The sequence below is a fragment of the Eleginops maclovinus genome, chromosome 1 (assembly GCF_036324505.1).
Source record: "Eleginops maclovinus isolate JMC-PN-2008 ecotype Puerto Natales chromosome 1, JC_Emac_rtc_rv5, whole genome shotgun sequence".
Taxonomy (NCBI): Eukaryota; Metazoa; Chordata; class Actinopteri; order Perciformes; family Eleginopidae; genus Eleginops; species Eleginops maclovinus.
In genome coordinates, this window is record NC_086349.1 from 24,367,090 (window position 1) to 24,385,799 (window position 18,710).

The 18,710-nt window shown below is 42.4% G+C and overlaps 1 protein-coding gene across 1 annotated transcript in view; it reads left to right on the forward strand.

The window, feature by feature from the left end:
- The window catches only part of syt6a (synaptotagmin VIa), a 62,835-nt gene that overhangs the window by 37,360 nt on the left and 6,765 nt on the right, over positions 1-18,710 (forward strand). Inside the window, exons 2-4 of the mRNA XM_063896988.1 lie at positions 7,954-8,344; positions 9,461-10,022; positions 17,553-17,673. Of these exons, the coding sequence (XP_063753058.1) occupies positions 7,954-8,344; positions 9,461-10,022; positions 17,553-17,673 (1,074 nt within the window). The remainder of the gene's footprint in view (positions 1-7,953; positions 8,345-9,460; positions 10,023-17,552; positions 17,674-18,710) is intronic.

The following is an 18,710-nucleotide window of genomic DNA, read 5'->3' on the forward strand; positions in this document are numbered from 1 at the left end:
GTCGGAAATTGGGATGGAAGTTGGCAATATTTCACAGATTTTGCATTTATGGAGTAGAGTGGTATCTATCTTCTTATCTCTCTCCACCCAAATTAGTGTATTGCCTAAAATGTCAAACTTGTCCTTCAAAGTGATCTACAACAAACAATTTGCTACCAAGCCAATTTAGAATTGAACAATGCTTTGAACTTTATCTCCTTTTGAAGTTGTAACCATCAGGTCAGACATCATACGCAGTCTATTTCATCTATGTTTCAAATGATAGGGGATAAGTACAGCTGAATATTCTCCAACCATCCCCGTCTTTCTGAGTGACTGTTTTCCTCAACTGTCACTGAGTTTGACAATTTTAACCGTGACAGTTTTCTGGACCGGACTTCTCTGTCGCACATTTTGGCAAAACGGAGACAGAAAACAAAAAACACAAGCCTGCTCTAACAACACGACAGACAGCCGTAAGTTATTTAAACATACTTCCACTTGACAGTAGCTCTTGGCCTTGCAGGGTGGAGCTGTCAAGCAGACTGAGTGATTGAGCTGATAAACAAGAGTAAGAGAAAGTGCATCCTCCAAATCTTTTCGCACCGCTGCGTTTGACATAGTACCCAATATTCCGTTTTTTCGCTTAAAGCAGCTGAGCTCACATAATGGAAAAAGGTTATCTGTTGTGTCTTTAAAAGGTCCGGTCTCTTTCTATCTTTATTGCAAACAAGCCGGGAGGGAAATACATTTTTTAATAAGCTGAATGAAACATCCTATACCTTCCGTTCTACTTTGCTAACCCTAAACTTGTTTACAAACCCTATTTCCACACAGGGATTCACTCAAAACTAAGCAATCAATAATGAGTAATGACTTTTAAATGTTTTAAGTAAGCATAACTACTCAAAACCTGCTTTTTCTAAGAGCCTGATTTAAAATAAATCATCTGTTTTTGCCATGGTATGAAATTCCTCTCCCCACCTCCAGCTGATATGCTGCCGTCTCAACTCCCCTTCACATTGGTGGGGCTTTAGGATTTGGGGGATCTGGGGGATTATGGGATTTCCTGATTGCTCTGAAAACGACACCGTGAGATAGAGGAATCCAAAAATGGCTGAGGTACCCACATCGAGATTAAAGCGCCTTATATGCCCCCTTAGGGAAAGAAAACAGGAAGGCTACGACTGACAGCTTTGAAACCAGTTTGTCCGGGAAAACATTTACAATTTAAGGAGACTGTAGTAAAGCACAAAGCCTTATTTGTGCTGAAAGCAGTTGAGAAAAGTGGAGGCACTTTTCCAATTTCATGAAATGTCATTGCTCGTCTTCTAAAGTGTGCTTTTCCTTAACCACTTTAATTTTCTCGGGGAATTGCAACCATTAATAACAAGTCAACTGCACATGATCCGCTTACACTTAAATGTTAGGTTTGGAAATTACTTTTACACTTGCTGCAATTTACACATTATGGGTAGCAGGAAATAAATGTATCTGTGGGTGCTGGAGGGGGTCTTTGGGAAGAATGGTTTAATCTGTGCAAAAACTAAAATCATAAGGTATGCAAATCAGAGAAAGACTGTTGCGTTGCCCACAGTTACAGCTCTTTTTTCCCCCGATGGAAATATCAGATATCATTTGCGACAGGAATAGAGCATGAGTAATTGTGAGCTACAGGGCACAGAGAGCACCAGCACACACCACGATCCTTAGACAATGGCCTTTGGGGAAATGTGTATTCCAGAGCAGTCATTATAATGCTATTAATGACTGAGAGGTGGTAAGGGATTACAGGGAAATTATTGTGGTGCTGAATCGCATCACTCTTTAAAGGGGCCCTATTCTGCTCATTTTCAGGTTTGTATTTGTGTCTCTCCTGGGACATGTCTCCATGCTTTAACGTTCAAAAAGGTCTTTATTTTTCTCAGACTGCCTGTGCTGCAGCACCTCTTTTCACCCTCTGTCTCAAACCAGAGCCCAGTCTGCTCTGATTGGTTAGCTAGCCGGCTCTGTTGTGACCGCAAGCCAATAGAAGTGCGAGTGTTACACAGCGCTGTCACTGTGTTACTGAAGTGAACAAAAGGGTCCAATTTAGGTGTTTCAGCAAGGGGTGTGGGAGAGAAACACAGGGATTTTAGCCTTTGCAGACCATTTACATGCACAAAAACCTAAATAACAGACTGGAGGAAAGGGAAAACCCTAATAAGGTCTCTTTAAATGGGTTTTCTTTGGATGAACATGTAACGAAATACGGGAGGTTGGGGGTTAACAGAGGGGCAGGACTCAGAGGAGAAACTCGCCATCCATCTGCTACTTCAGCACCACGGACAGCGCTATGGATTTATCAATACGCAGCACGGTTATTGTCTGTTATTTCCGAGCCATGTTCGGGGGCCATATATCCTTCCATGCACAAATGAGCGTCATGTGAAGGATCGATAATTAGGCAGACTAACATATTATACTAAAGTAAACATCTCCTCTCCCTCTGCACGCTCTCTGCTACGGAGGATGGCAGGGAACAGAAGGGCATGCACTTCTGCTAACAAGGGGGGATTGCATCCTCTCTTTCTGCTCTCCTACTGATTATAAATAAAGAGTTTTTCAAGCAGCAACCAACGTTAGTGTTGCTATGTCAAGAAGGAAGTGATTCAGACGGAGGGTCAAAAGAGGTATATTCTGACAGAAAGTCTGAGAGAAATCATGTTTAAAAGTATGCTAATATGTTCCAGAAGAGAGCTGAGTATGCTCCTGAAAGTGAGCCCCTTCAATAATGAAACTGTGAGTGCTTCAATTTCTCAGCTCACTCTGGATAATAACGAGTTTTGCACCAACAACATCCACAGACACCGACAACAAAGACTCTCTGCCATCCGCAAACCCAAAGCACTTTATGTTGCTCTAAACTCAGACCATTACCGCCACTGTATCCTGTTTCTTCACCATAACGGTCTCCAATGGGGAAGCAACTCATACGCATCACACACACACGCACACACACACACACGCACACGAAAAAGACGGCTCCAAATGATTGGCCTTTCCACCCACCACCTCGCAGACCTCAACAGCAAAGCCATTATGGTGAGGAACATGACCCCGAACAGCCCCTCACACATTTCTTCACAATGTTTCCATCGGGTTTTTTAGATACAGACGCCTGGCCTGGAGACAAAACTGATTTTGTCAGCTGACAAAACAACTGTGTGTAACTGTCTGCGGCTAGTGTGCAAAAGAGTTCGGTAACAATGAAAGTTTTCTGATTCATTATGACGGTGTAAAATGGTCTGAAATGTGCGCATTATAGCTGTATACATGAGTTTGTGTAGACAGATTGAAACTAAAGTGAGCCAGGCAAAAAGAATGAAAATAAAGAGGCATGGGTCGAGTTATTTCACCCAAAAATGTAACTTCATAAAGGTTAGCTAATATGTAGTGCCTTAAGAAATAAGGCTTAAATACGTCAAATTCGAAGGCATGCTAATGCTTGTGGCTCACGTTAAAGCAGATAGACGCTTTTTAATTGATCATGCACACTTTTGCTCTTGTGTTTTTTGTTTTGGAAAGCTCCTAAAAAATACTCACTACTCTAGGAGTTTAGCAGATATTCAAAAATCAGATACAAATTCCCAAATGTATGCAAATGATATACCAGGTGATGAGTATTCTAGTGTGTTTCATCTGCACCATGGCTAATAAAACAGAAAAACTAAACCAAAATAGTTTATGCAGCACAAGGTTTGTCTTCAAGTGAAGCTGATGAAGTAGCACTCAACCTGGTTGGGTTTATAGGTGGGAGATGTACTTGCAGGAGTCTTGATTTTATGTTTGAATGCACTTAATGTAAGTCGCTTTGGATAAATAGTGTCAGCTAAATGAAATGTAAATGAAAGGAGGAATAACAAGTAATAAGGGTAAGGGAAGTTAGAACCCTAATCATTTTAATACAGTCCCTGTTATGACAGCACATACACTGTGTCTCCATCACAGCTCACACTGCAGTAAAGTTACATACAATCCGCATTGTGACGCCTCCGTGACCTGTGTGTGGCATCTTCAGTGGCCGAGGATGACTCAATTCAGACTCGCAAACGGACGGCGTGCATACTCTCTATAATGACTAGGGTTACTATGGAAACCAGGTTTAGAAAAACCCCCGGGCTTCACTTTGCTCTTCGACTTTTCAGAAACAGCAACCTTGATTAGATTTGTGCACGAAAAACAGATCATGTCTCTGCTTGGGTGGGACTACAGCAGTCACCTGATGACCAAAATGAGACGGATATTTTATTAAGAACACGTAGCATGCAGCGGGGGAGGAGTGAAGCCACCGGTTGCTTGCTGCAGAGCTCCATGTTTTTCCAGCCTGTGGGAAAGGGTAAGCATGCCACAACGTTTTTAAAACACTGCTGCTGTCAACCGTTCCACGCAAGTCCCCCCAGCTCAAAGGTTAATCCCTGAACGTTTTTATTGGGAAAGATTTCCAATATTGCACACAGCGATGACTCACCATGCCCCTTTAACACCTGGCCCTTAAACACCCCCCCCCCTCCCCACCTGGAGGGGCTCTACCTTGAGATTGAGTCTGAAGTATTGATTGTGAAAGAGAAAAGAAAATACCCTTGTGATTGACCGCAGGATAGTGATAGTCCACTCCTTCATGGCAAGGTGTGGGTGGGATCATTAATAGTGTGCTAAACCCTGAGGTCAGTCAAGTCCCACGCTGTCAGGTCCAGAGGAAGTAATAGTTCACACGGCTCTGCTCCATTACCCATCCGTCTAGAGGGGAAGAACAATGGCTTTTAAATCAAACTGCGCCCCTCTCTCTCTTCCCTTCTCACTGTATCTGCATCATTAGCTCTCTGCGTACAGTACGCCTCGTCTACTCAATACTAGACGGCAGGAGGAGCAATCAACACTTCCATTCCTGCAGTCATTACGGGAGGAATTACTCATGTAGGAGTCGCAGTGTTGTGGTTCTCTCATTAACCTGATCAAACTCGACTGGATTCATGACAGCTGTTGGTATTATCACAGGAGTCGCCATGTGGTAGAAATAAATGAAACACGTAAAGGCTTGAACGTCATTTTACATAGTTTATATACGGCACCTGTCATACAAAGAGCAAAAAGTTATGAAAAGTACCTCTGCAGATGTGATGTGACTCATGTCTGCGTGGCTCCTCTCACACGTCATCTCAATTTGACGTACTCTGGTGCAGATCTTTTCACACTGCGAGGTCATGCAAAAATACTAAAGGTGAAAAGTTGAAGGCCAATGTTTTAAAGAATGAAAGGAAGACGGCAACTGGAGTTTGGCATTTAAAGCTGAAGCTGTGAGACAGACGTCACGGAAGGCTTTCAAATTAGGCTGCTTTAAGACAATTAGAGCCTCTTAGCAACACAAACTCATTAAACTTTGAACATGATACACATATTTAGAGTCAATATAACATCATTGTTTGTAGGATACTATCATGTATTCATGTTCATTGTAAACTAGATCTGCTAATAGCTAATGCAGCATTGGCATTTGGCAAAAAACAAGCCGTCAAACACCCAAATCAATCTGGTTCCAAAGGTTATAGCTTAATAATGTAATTAATAGAGAGGCTTTTTGGGGTTTTATGTTTCCTGTAGTGTATGACATTATGTTTTAGTGCATGTAAATGGTTTGCAAGGGCTAAAATCCCTGCGTTTCCTCCAGAGGGAGTTTCTCACATACTCTCCCCTTGCCTGAAACACCTCCATGGACTCCAATACATTGTGCTTGATAGTCTAAGGGGCGGACATTTCTAAGCCGTGGCTGGCTAGCTAACCAATCAGAGCAGTCTGGGCTCTGGTTTCAGACACAGGGTGAAAAGAGGTGCTGCAGCACAGGCAGTATGAGAAACATAAAGAGCTTTTTGAACGTTAAAGAATGGAGACATGTCATATTGTCATATCTTTTAGTGGATACTTGATTTTGAAGGGTGCTGCCGCAGTGATACAAGTAACACAATCCAGAGTCACATTCTCAAATAGACATTTTCTGACCTGTCAATGCATTTTGTAGCGAAAGATCGTCACCCCGGGTGTTCGTATTTCAGTACCACACCACAGGATCTACTTCAATTTGCCGTGACGTCGGATGAAGACTGTGCGAGCGACAGTCCGGTTGAGACGAAGCTTTATGGGGAGCCGTGTGAAATCTCAGAGACATGGGGAGACCAGAGCTGTGGACAGCTGAGAAATCCTCAGGCATAAATCCCCCAGAGTTAAATCCTGTCCATCGCTTTGCAAGCCATAAATTCATTTTAACTGGCACTTCATTTAGTTTAAATTCTTCTGGGGGTATGGTGGTTAAATGTTTTGATGAAGTTTTGGTCAACTACAGATAAGTAAGACGTGAAGTTAAGTACAAAAATGAATGGCGTATGCTTTTAATTGACTATTGACGAATGGGGGAATGGTGCCTTTACTTCACTAAATAATACAGTTCCCATCTCCTATTCCATATAAATAATAAATCATCTTCTCTTCAAACTTAACCCCAGATTTCCGCGCTTGTCAATGCTCACATTTTGCTTAAGTGAGGAAAACGTGGAGTCAAGCAAATATTAGAAAAGAGCTCATCTAATTTAATTCCCTGAAGCTTGCCCTGCTGTCTCTGAAGAGTTTTGTGGGGACAGGAATTCAGGGATCCTCTAAAAAGGACGCAGGCATGCTCCTCAGCGTGAGTTATTGTAGCTAAATCAAACCAATCAGGGCTCGTGGGAAGGACACGCTCCAGCAGAATTGAGAGAATTGAATTTGATACCAAACACAAAGCGTGGAAAACATTCCCAGCATCTGAGTGGAGAAATTTAATTACTTTAGATCGAGGGGAAAAAGGAGGGACTCGAAAGGCAAAACCCAGAGATACAGTCGTGTATGTTTTGTGTTTCGGTCGCTCTGAATCCCTGCACAGTGCTTGTCAGCATTCTTGAAACGTCCCCGGGTCTTTGCATGCAGCTTGCTCCCCGGGAATAATCCAAAAAGTTGGAAAATAAATTAGTTCGACTTGTGCTTCTTTTATCTGTTTCACGTTTTAAAAAAAGATCCAATCCGTCTCACACCTTTGGTTGCTATTCCCATGTGTATTTTTTCAGTCAAATTGATAAAAATCATTTGTCAAACTATAATTGCTTCTTTTTTTTTACCTCTAATATGACAGAAAACCATTATTAGAAGAACAAATACCCCAAATACCCCTTCCCCAGGTGCATTTCTTATTACTTCAATATGTCTAGATTTTGATATGGATGGTTGTTTAAAAATATTTCAATGCTAAATTACTTTTTCTGGCGACGTCGGATCCTCCTCTCGTTTGTATACAAGAGACGCATAGTCATATTTTATTTTGTTTACATTAATATGCTTTCCTTTTCCCCTCAGCTGAAGGGGGTACCTTAATATGTATGAAGCACAACTCCCTGTATACAACATGAATCACTGTCCTATTAAAAACACCAGTATAGCACCAGATTCCTGTCCTAACAGTCATTTTCAACCAAGAGATCGACAGGTGTGCTTCGGGAAATAGTCCAATTTCACTTAATCTGTCCAACAAAATATTAATTAGTTGATGCAAATGAAATCAAACAGTGCCGAGGTCCAAAGCAAACTTAAACGTCATCTCCAAATGAAACAGCGTCACTTCAAAACAAGCGTCGCCTGCGTAAACAAACTGAGAAGCAGGTGACTATTATGAGAAAAAGCACCAAGAGAAAGCTCTCATAACTAGGTACTTGAAGCCAAATTGAGAGACTTATGATTGAATTACATATTTAGTGACTTTTCTGGTTGTTTGTGTGCTGCAGGATTTGTATTGTAAAAAATGAGGTTGAAAACGCTGTCTTTTTCTCTTTTTCTCTCCTCTCCACCCTTGTGATCACCATCTGTCTGTCCATATTGTGTGCTGCTCCTCATCTCCCACCCGCTGTTCGCCACCAGGCTCTTCGTTCGGCCTCCTGCTTGGCGTGTTTGTGGTGTGCGGCCTGGCTCTGCTGGGCCTTCTTACATTCGTCTCCTGGAAGCTGTGCCGCGTGCCTCGGCGGACTAAGGCCCACTTCGCCAGCCCGTCCCTCACCCTGACCCGCGACCCCGAGATCTGCCCGCTGCAGCCGACCATCCTTCTGCCCAGCCCCCTGCAGTCACCGGTCACCATGGCGACAGAGAAGTCGAAAGACCCCATGGTCTCGATGGGTTTCCTGGAGGCGGCGGTGAAGATAAGCCACACATCTCCCGACATCCCCGCCGAAGTGCAGCTCTCCATGAGGGAGCACTTCCTGCGCCGCACGCAACGCATGCAGAGGCAAACCACCGAGCCGGCTTCCTCCACTCGGTTAGTCACTAACACGCGTGTGTGTGTGTAAGACGAGGTGCTTATCCATGTGTGAACATGCTGAGGGATACATGGGCGCATGCATAGCTGCACACGGGCAGCGCTTACATAAAGTCGTGTGGTAAAAAAGATCCATTAATCTAACGTGAAGAAAATGTACATCTGAACATTCAAAGCGACTTGGGACGACATACGTTTAATTAGGCTTTAATGAGGGGAGAAATGTTCTATCCAACCAAATTAGTTTCCACTATTTTATGGAGATTCAACAGTTACTTATTAAGGATAATGTACATTGTGTTGCCTTAGAGGGATTTCTGTGAGTAGTAATGGAAAAGCTAAGTGTAAGTGATTACTTCTTCATTTAAATAATTGGAATAAGAAGGGCGAAACATTACGAACAGCAGAACTTGAACATTTTTACCATTTTATTAAGTGCACATCAGTCCTTTCTGCTCATTATGCAACTAGGCATAGAAAAGTACATCTATTTTTAAATAGGCTAAAGCAGCAAACATGTCCTTTTAGGGTCCTGACAAAGCAAACCATCATTCATCCCCCCCTCCAGGACCTCATTTGGCTGTCACTGAACTTTTTGGTTGTTGTACTGATTATTTTATACATTTAGGGCATCATTATGGGTTTACTTTTTTATACAACCCAAACACAATTCCAGCAATTTGCATTCCTAACACAACACAGCAGACCATTCCACATCTAAGCAGGGAAATGGAAAACTAAAGGGGGTTTCAATGCAAAGCAGACTGATTCTTAATCAGTATTCCAAGCATATGACTGAGAAGTGGCTTCAGAGTAGCGGGCAATCTTCCTCGCATAATTGTTTTCATGCATTTGTAAAAAAACAATGCAAGCGATTATCCTTTAACACAGGACACAACTTACTAACCATTGGGTTTTTAATCAATTGAAACTTTACCTGAAGTAGGGTGATACAATCCTTAGTCAGCTTGGTCGCTAAGGACCCTTAAATTCAAAACCTTCCTCTCTTGAATTCAACCCCCATTGATATTCCCCGCTCGTCTTCACTGCTCTTCAAAATTCCACTGAAGACAAACCTTTGCCTGTCATTCACTCTCTCTCCTTCTTCCCCTGCAGGCACAATTCATTCAAAAGACACCTTCCCAGGCAGATGCAGGTAGGTAGTCTAGACCTGGGAATGGACTACATGCCGGACAATGACGAAAAGCCCACGAGTATCGGCCGCATCCAGCCAGAACTCTACCAGCAGAAGACCCTGGAGTCGGAGGATTCGTCCAAGAACGGCAGCAGCAAAAACTGTGGCAGGATTAACTTCTCTCTCAAGTACGACTACGAGAACGAGGCCCTCATAGTGAACATCATCAAGGCGTCGGACCTCCCTGCCAAGGACTTATGCGGCACGTCCGACCCCTATGTGAAGGTGTACCTGCTGCCCGACCGCAAGAAGTTCCAGACTCGCGTCCACCGGAAGATGCTCAACCCCATATTCAACGAGAGCTTCCAGTTTCCCGTGCCTTACGACGAGCTGGCCATCCGGAAGCTCCACATGAGCGTCTTTGACTTTGACCGGTTTTCACGGCACGATATGATCGGCGAGGTGGTGCTGGACAACTTGTTTGAGACGTCGGACCTCTCCAGGGAGACGAACATATGGAGTGACATCCAATACGCCAGCAGTGTAAGAATCTATTGGCTTTCTTTCCTTATAGATTCAGCATCGACTGACTGCTTAGACACATTTATATCGAACGTGTCTGTCATTGACTGGAGATTGTAGACGTATAAATTACAATCTGTGTTAGTTATTTGTTTTATTAGGGTCAATAGGAGCATGCTGAGGTCAGATCTACTGGAAATGTACTGGGGGGGGGGGACGGTAAAGCCAGACCTTCGAACCAATGTTTCTGGCAGCATGTCTTCCTGTCAGACGGATATATCTGGCATGTCAGAAGTTTTGGTCGTCTGTTTTGCAGTTTGAGCAGCTCCACAGCCGATTTCCCACATGGCTGCTGTCAAAAGTTAATTATAACCTGTAGTGAGCTAGATTTATTATGAGTGGAGAAGCATTTTACATGTTGTGGCAAAAAGAACAGAGTGAGTGTAGTTTATGGGCTGATTTCAGTACTTTTAGACTAAATGGTTGACATGTTCGTTTCAACACAATGACATTCAAGCAGAGCTAGTTATATGTGTTATTGGAATTCTCTGGGTGATTGTGGCAGACATTGTACAGGTTGAACGTGTATTAAAAAGGCAAAATTTGGGGTAAATAGGCTCTTTCATAAGCTGAGAAAAGACATCCAAAATCTAGATCTGTTTCCTGCATTAAAATCGGACAATTTCGGTAATTGTTTCTTTAATTATGTTTAGTCTCTGTTCATTTTTCTAACACTAAATGTGTTTGAAGGAAGAGTAGAAATAGCTGGCTTGAAAGTGGACTGTTTTGGGGCTTACCTTGAGTTGGCATTAGTGGTGAACACAAGCAGTGTTTTCCTCAAAGAGGAAGTCGGCTTGTTCTCAGCAAAGAGAAGCAGGCTCCTAATCCAACACAACTCCCAGACGGTCTAAAGAACAAAGGAAAGTGACAATCTTAGCTTCATGTCATATGTTGAGCTGCTTTCTTCATGCTTAACTGTCATCTTAATATGTGACTGGCTGAGAGATGTCTTATCACCACATCCTTAGTTCAGTCAGACAACTCACGTGTTTCATTAATATGTTTATTAGAAACAGTATGAGTTTGGCGTCTAGGCTCAGGCCTCGTCACTCCACATATTAACATAGAACATTGAGTGATGATTAGATAACTAACCCCCGAGCCTACAGGTGGAAGCTGGGGAGGAAGCTGGGGTGGTGGTGGGGCAGATGAGCGTTGCCAACGTGTACGCAGCAGCAGTCAGGTGAACACATTAGCAGCGTGGAAACAGCAGCAGTAGCAGCAGCTGCATTAGCGAGGCAGAGGTAGGCGGATCCAAAAGCTTAAATAGAGCGCCAGATTAGGAGACTATGTTTGGTTGGTTGCAAGAGTGACGAGGGGCGTTATGTGCGAATGTATCATTGGTGCTCGGGTTGACTGCCTGAACTAGCTCGCAGGCTTCGCCCCATATCTTTAATCAACTACAACTTGCCCTTTTTGTACCTTGCACTGTTGCACATCAAGAACAAAGTTAGAGTCATACCTCTAAAGGGCGGTGGTCCATAGGGGCTTGGTCTGGGAACTGGAAGGTCACCAGTTCAAGTCCCCGAAAGACCAAGTGCCACCGTGGTGTCCCTGAGCAAGACACTGGTTACCTACACTGCTCCCCGGGCGCCGTACATAATGGCAGCCCACTGCTCCTAACACTAGGATGGGTCAAATGCAGAGACCGCATTTCGTTGTCCTAGTACTTGTACTCTGTGCAATGACAATAAAGTTGAATCTTAATCTTAAAATAGCGCCATCTTCCACTACTTTTAGAACCATAACAACAGTATATAAAGCATTCAGGTTTCCTCCACCATCCTATTCCTCCCATCAGTGAGCAGAGTTCAAACCATTCTTTTGTATGCAATTGAAAATACAAGACTGATTAAAAATGTACATTCAAAAAAGTAAGATTTAGAGACCTTTTTTACGTCTGATTAATATTCTCTCACGGGGGAAAGGGATGCGTTGAGGGGATTAAAAAGCTGGCTACAGCCCTGTAATGTGAATCAAATTTACATTAAAAGCATTATCAATAATAAGAGACAGTTTTTCCTCATAGAAAACTCAATTCTCACTTAACAAAACACAGACTGGCTGCAGTAGCAAGGTGTTAACATGTCAAAGATAAAAGGCCCTTTTCTGACTCACAGCTTTCTTACGCAATTATTCCCCTGCTTTTTACTTGTTGACGATGTCCAGAGATTATTTTCTGGAACAAAGTGCTCCTCCTCCGGGCACCATGTTAGCACCTTAGAGCCCTAATCACTTTATCACCTCAACAGAATCCCTTTCATCCCGGACTTTCCTCCCCTCCAGTTGTTGAACTTGAACTTCTTCAAGGGTTTGTTCGATAATATCCACATTATTGCTCAGGAGGCAGAAAAGCAGACGGCCCTCTCCTTGGCACACAAACTTTATTGAACCACCTTAATGATTTTACAACAACATTCCCTGCTCACATTAAATTAAAGATGGGTAACATAAAGAATTCAAGGATGGTGGGGTTCAGCAGAAACGAAAAACAAACAAGGAGTGGAGTGTAATGACTCGGGTGAGATAAAGACGCTGCTCTATAAACAGTGTTAGTGAGTGGAAACCTATAGTGAGCAGAAGACAGACAGCTGCATCCCTCAGTTCACACATCAAGGAGCGATAATCACCAATTACACCAACTTAGCTTTACTGAGATAAAGAGGAGTGGAGAAAAGCACACTTATTCACTTCGGATTGCTCCTGTGTTCTTTTGGGAAGGTTTACATGCTAATAAGGAGCGTGAATGGAAGAGACAATTTATCAAGCGCAGGAAAAACCAAGACACATCATTCTTTGTAATAAGGCATCCATAGAGTGTAATGAATAAAGCAATGAATGCAAATGTAAATGCAGCTAATGACAAAGTGGATTTTTAAACCTTGAATCTAGAGCCAACTAGCGGCGCAATGTTCACATTTAGCTTTAGCATCTTAGCTGCTAGAATCTGCAAATTAGCACCAAACACAGAGTCCAGTTTCAGAAGTTACAGAAGTTAATAAACGTTTGTAGAAGTTATGAAAGATCATCCTGATGGGGAGAATAATATCTGTACAAAATTCTATACTGCCTTCACAGACTTAAATTGATTAATCTCTTAGCTTAGCGTGTTAGCATGCTGACCATGGCTAATTAGCTATAGCAACAGCTAGCTGATACATCGTCCTTTTCGATCACTCATAAATAAATAATTCTTTTTCAAATTCATCAGCTATAAATCCTTAGGGTCTGCCTTTTATGTGTGTGTGCTCTAAGAGGTCGGGTGCTTACACACAATTTTGTATCCTAACATTAGCTTTTCGGCTCTTGATGATTGATTGATGACGTAAGCTTCTTTAATCCTAAAAGCACAGTTCATTTCGGATGATTATTTTGCTGATCCAAACTTGCAGATCTCACACAAGTTAGTCTGCTTATCTATTCAATAGTCCAAGACCCAATGAAATATTGCATTAACGTTTTGTCGAGGGAACGAGTGCACTGCTAGCTGGCATACCAAAAGATGTCATCCCTCCATCGCTGTACTTCACTGGACATGTGAGTAGAATCGAGCGGGTCAAAGCCAGTTTGTTCATCCTGTACCAAATGTCAGTTTATGATATATATAATTACAGATATGGATGTTTCAATCTTGTCCGAAGTGTCGGATTGACCCGACAGTCGATCAACAGACTGACGTCCCCGCAGCTCGGCCGCTGGAGTGTGATTAATGCCGTGCAGATTACACTGACTGGCACCAAAACAGCCTGTGTTTCTACAAGGACAATCAAAGTGTCACTTCATGCTTTTACAACACTTGACATTTCTGCTGTGCTCACACATTACGGCTGAACCTTCACACCTTTCAAACGAAATCCTTCACTTTCACAGGGGAGAAAGTCAAACCGCATGTGGTGTGTGTAAAGGGACCTTAAGACTGGAGCGCTCGGACAGACGTGTTGGAGCATGCCAACAGAGGGTTTTAGTGATTTAAGGGGTCTTTGTGACCTTAAAAGGGTTTATACAGAGAAAATACACTCAATATATATCAGTAAGGACATATGAAGGAGTGTCAAAGCTGCTCTTTAAGTAGGCAGGTTGTATTTGTCTGAAAAGTGATTTAAAGTATAGAAAAATGTCCTTCATATGAGATCTCAGGAATGGAATTGTGGGTGTGGTGAAGAACTGAATTTGCTTTCCTCTCTGAAATTTGAGCTCATTCTGTCTTCTGATTGATGATGATCAACCGGAAACCTAATCAGAATTTATGTTTTGTTTTTTTCACTGTAAAACTGCAAACGGAATAATGAAGGTTGGCAAAAGACTGGATCGGGAGGTCGGCCATGATTTCCCGAATAAACCTAAATTGTTTCAAGGAGATACTGACAGCCAAAGGACTTGAAGTGGAGCCCAGTTTTTCAGCTTCCACTTAATTAGATTTATAATGTTGGTGATGACACCTGTGGCACCTTCAAATGTTCTGGCATCGCTCCTTCCAAAACTTAGATGAAACAGAAACTAAACTACTGAAATAACCGTTCCTTGAAATAAATACAAAATCAAACTCTTTCTGAACAATAAACGTCCAACAACATCTAGACTGACAGAAAACCCAGAACTTAAATGTACACAAGACTAAATCACAAGAACAAGACACAGGTGGGGAGGGAAGAGAAACACAGGGTCACCAGGTGAACACAATCAGGAGGGAAAACACAGAGACAGGAAGTGACAGCAGACGCTTTTCAAAATAAAACAGGAAAACAAAGACAGATCTTGACATGACAAAATAAAACACAGACAGATCGGGACAGCTGCCTGTCTAAGTCATGTTCTGTCTTACCATTGAAGGAAAATCAGGTAACAAATTCCTCCCAATGTCTCCCCGAATAGTGGATTTGTTGTCATTAAACCCTTTAAAATGGATTCAGCCAATCAAATCTTTATGAAAGCAGTCAAATCAGCGTTCTTTAATGTGCAAAACATACTTTTACACTCAACATAAACGCTACAGAGTTCGGACAACAATCCACTTTTCTGCTAAAGTGTCCCTCTTACCTAACTCACCCGCATAAAGACACGTCCGATGTTGTTGCACGAGCGACCAAAAAAACATTCCCCTGAGAAAAGTGCAACGCCAACACCAGCGTGCAGGCTTGACAGCTCATTAGCCGCTCCGCTGCAGCACAATAACCAGCATGTAAACACACCTGCAAATGTCAATCCGGCCCTTTTAAATGTTGGGTCGGCCCTTGCTCTTAAATACCACTAACAACAGGCTGTCCGACTGTGACGCGTCCCCCCGTGGTGTTGGACTGTCTCCCTGATAGCTGTGGTCAATCAAACCCAACGCACGCCCCATTAAACCGGCTGAGGAGAGAGAAACTTTTCTGACATATTCCCTAAACTCCTTTCTTCCTTTAATCACATAACTATTAACAATGGATCCAAAAAAACATGCTTTCGACTTCAAAAGGGATTAACAAAATGTGATGTCAGCTGTTAAAAGTCACTGTTTACCAAATTTGATCTCACTTGTTTAACCTGTACTCAAACAGAAACCCCGCTTTAATTACAACCTCTTCTGTTGAAATAAGAATAGCTCCACAAAGGAGGAATGAGATCAGAGTGTTATGAGACATTTTTACAACTATTGTACTTCTTGTGAATAAACTGAGTGAACTCATTAGCTCGTTACCCTCTCAGCTAATGACAGAAAGCTTGTTAGCTCAGAGAGCATTTCCCCCCCTCGATAAAACCTTTAATAAAATCAAATTATGCAGAATCCCCCCGCTGCTGTGGCCTTTAGATGTGCCGGTGTATTGAACTTTAAACCTAACCACACTAGCCATTTCACGCCCTGCTTTTACTCTTCATCATATGCTTGACGAAGCTCATCATTTCCACAGTTTTGGCGCGCCATGGAAAGGATTTTTAGTTTGTAAACACAACTTCCAAACTGTGCCCCTCCTCCCTGGCTTAACAAGGTTAACGGTGCAAGCCGACGGGGGAAAGCCAACCCTAGATTCAATTCTGTTTAGAAATGAGCTTTGGCTGCTTGGCTTTTTGCCTCGCTATATTTGTGTTTTCATAAACGCTGACACCACAAAAAGTCCCAAACAAAGCCAAATGATAAAAGTATAAATACAGCTGGAGGGAAAGGTCTCTGCAGATATAAAGTTGCCACTTACTTCTAGTGGGTGATAGGTGACGATATATTCAAAGTCCTACTTATTGTGCCTTTAAAGAGGCCCTATTGTGCATTTTTGGGTTTTCCCTTTGTGTTTGATAGGTTTGTGTACATGTAAATGGTCTGCAAAGGCCCAAATCCCTCTGTTCTCTCCCACACACTCCCCCCCCCCGCCTGACATCACTATGTAACATTGGCTAGCGCTCCAACACACTGTACATGATGGTACATGGACTGTACTTACATAGGACATGATAGTACATGATAGACTAAGGGGCGGGACCTCTCAAAGCGGTTGACCAATCACAACAGAGCCAGCTAGCTGACCAATCAGAGCAGACTGGGCTCTGGTTTCAGACAGAGGGTGAGCATTATAGGGCCTGTATTTCACCCATAATGTCAAACTATTTATTTTAAAAGTTATTTTTATTGTCCTGTTACAAACAACACACTCCCTAAGCTGCACGGTGCGCTACAACACGTTACCCATTGATTTTTCAACACAACTCACAGTACACCTGCAGCCCTCCTGAGCCTGCAGCCCTCCTGAGCCTGCAGCCCTCCCGACAACAGAATAACAATGCGGCTCTTTTTCAAGCCAAAAATGCAAAATAGCCAAGTTGAATTAGTTAGCATCATATTACCCTTTTTCCACTTTTCTGTGTGTAGCCTTTACTCTAATTAGCTAGTTTACAATCTCAACTGTGAGAGCCCGATTGTATTTCTTTATGCAACAAGAGGCCATCATAAACTAAAAGCAGAAAACCTATAGTATTGATCCTAGAAATACAGCATAATGTACATTTCAGTGAGGTGAATGCATCATTTTGAGATACCTGCACTTCACTATTCCTTCTTGTATTTTCCCACGTTTAAGAGGACATTGACATGAATTGTATAGCTTAAATTACTGATTCCTTATATTACTTACTTATTATGATACACATTATAATAGGTTTGGCTGCCAAGCGGTTTATAAAGTAATTAAAAAAGCTCCACTCTCTCCAGCTGCAACATTAAAGTGATTTACACATCAATGCAGAACTAATTATAAACCAGTCGTATAATACATAAGATTTAAAATGGGCGTTGCATACTTACTTTTGGCACTTAAATGACTGTGAGCTTTTTCCATCACTTTCTGCTTCACTGACTTTTGATTTTGGGAGTTATAAATATCAGAGAAAAGTGCAAACATCCCAGAATCAGACCTTGAGGGAAAGAGACACCTGTGCATGACTCTGGTTTAAAGCGTTGAATATAAACGTGAAATTAAAAGAGACTTTTGTCTTTTTTGCGTGTGTGCTCTCTTTTCTCCACAGGAAAGCGTTGACCTTGGGGAGGTCATGTTCTCACTCTGCTACCTGCCCACGGCCGGCAGACTCACACTCACTGTCATCAAGTGCAGGAACCTGAAGGCCATGGACATCACCGGATACTCAGGTGTGTGTGTGTGTGTGTGTGTGTGTGTGTGTGTGTGTGTGTTTTCTCTTTGAATATCCACTTGTAAACATGTCATATTAAGTAAACTGCGGGGAGTTGCCTCTTCAGCTGCGTTCTGTTTGTTCAGCACTTATTAATATTCAACAACTGCAAAATTAACACATTGTCAGCAAATGGTTGCAGGCAATCCGTTGATTGTAGAGGATTGTTTCTCCCTTCCACTTTTGACCCCCAATACTGATTAACATTGCAATAAGTGACATTTCCTTGCATTAAATGCCAGGGTTCAGGTGATTTAACCTTTTTTCCCTGCGATTTCTTGCAATAACTCAAAATCCAATGGAAGATTGCATTGTTTTTTTGTCGAGGGAACCAGGTTTGGCCTCCACAAATATGCCACCGCCACAGAAATCTCTTCCACTGGACATGTGATGTGCTAGAAAGTGTCATATTAAGTGAACAAACAGTGGAGAGTCGTCTCTGCAGCTGCGCTCTGTTTGTTTCAGCAGTTATTAATATTCAACACTTGTGATATTAAGACAGTGTCAGCAAATAGTTGCAGGCGGTGTGTGTATTTTAGCTTTTCCATTCCACTTCTCCATCCAATACAGATATCATTTGACATTCATTTTGCATTAATGCCAAGGTGAACGTAGCGTCATTTCCTCCCATGTTTGGTGACATTTTAATGCGAGTCCTGTTTTGATTTAAGGGGTTCAGCTGCCTGCCATTATTTCAAAATGTGCATCGTAAAACAATAGCTATCAAAATGTTCCTTTGAGCACATCACTCTGCAAAGCAAGCGCTCTTGTTTGTTGTTTATGGATTGAGGGCAGCTTACATCGGACTAAAAAAACGTGGCATAATGGATCATATGCTGCGATGAGCTTCTGACGGATGACGATTGAACACAGCATTCATCAGGAAGCGTTCTCAGTCATGCTGTTTAAGCTCTCTATGGCCTATCATCCTCCGTGGTTACACAAGCTGTTGACTCATGCACTTTTATGCACATTTCCGACTGCCAGGTCCTCCAG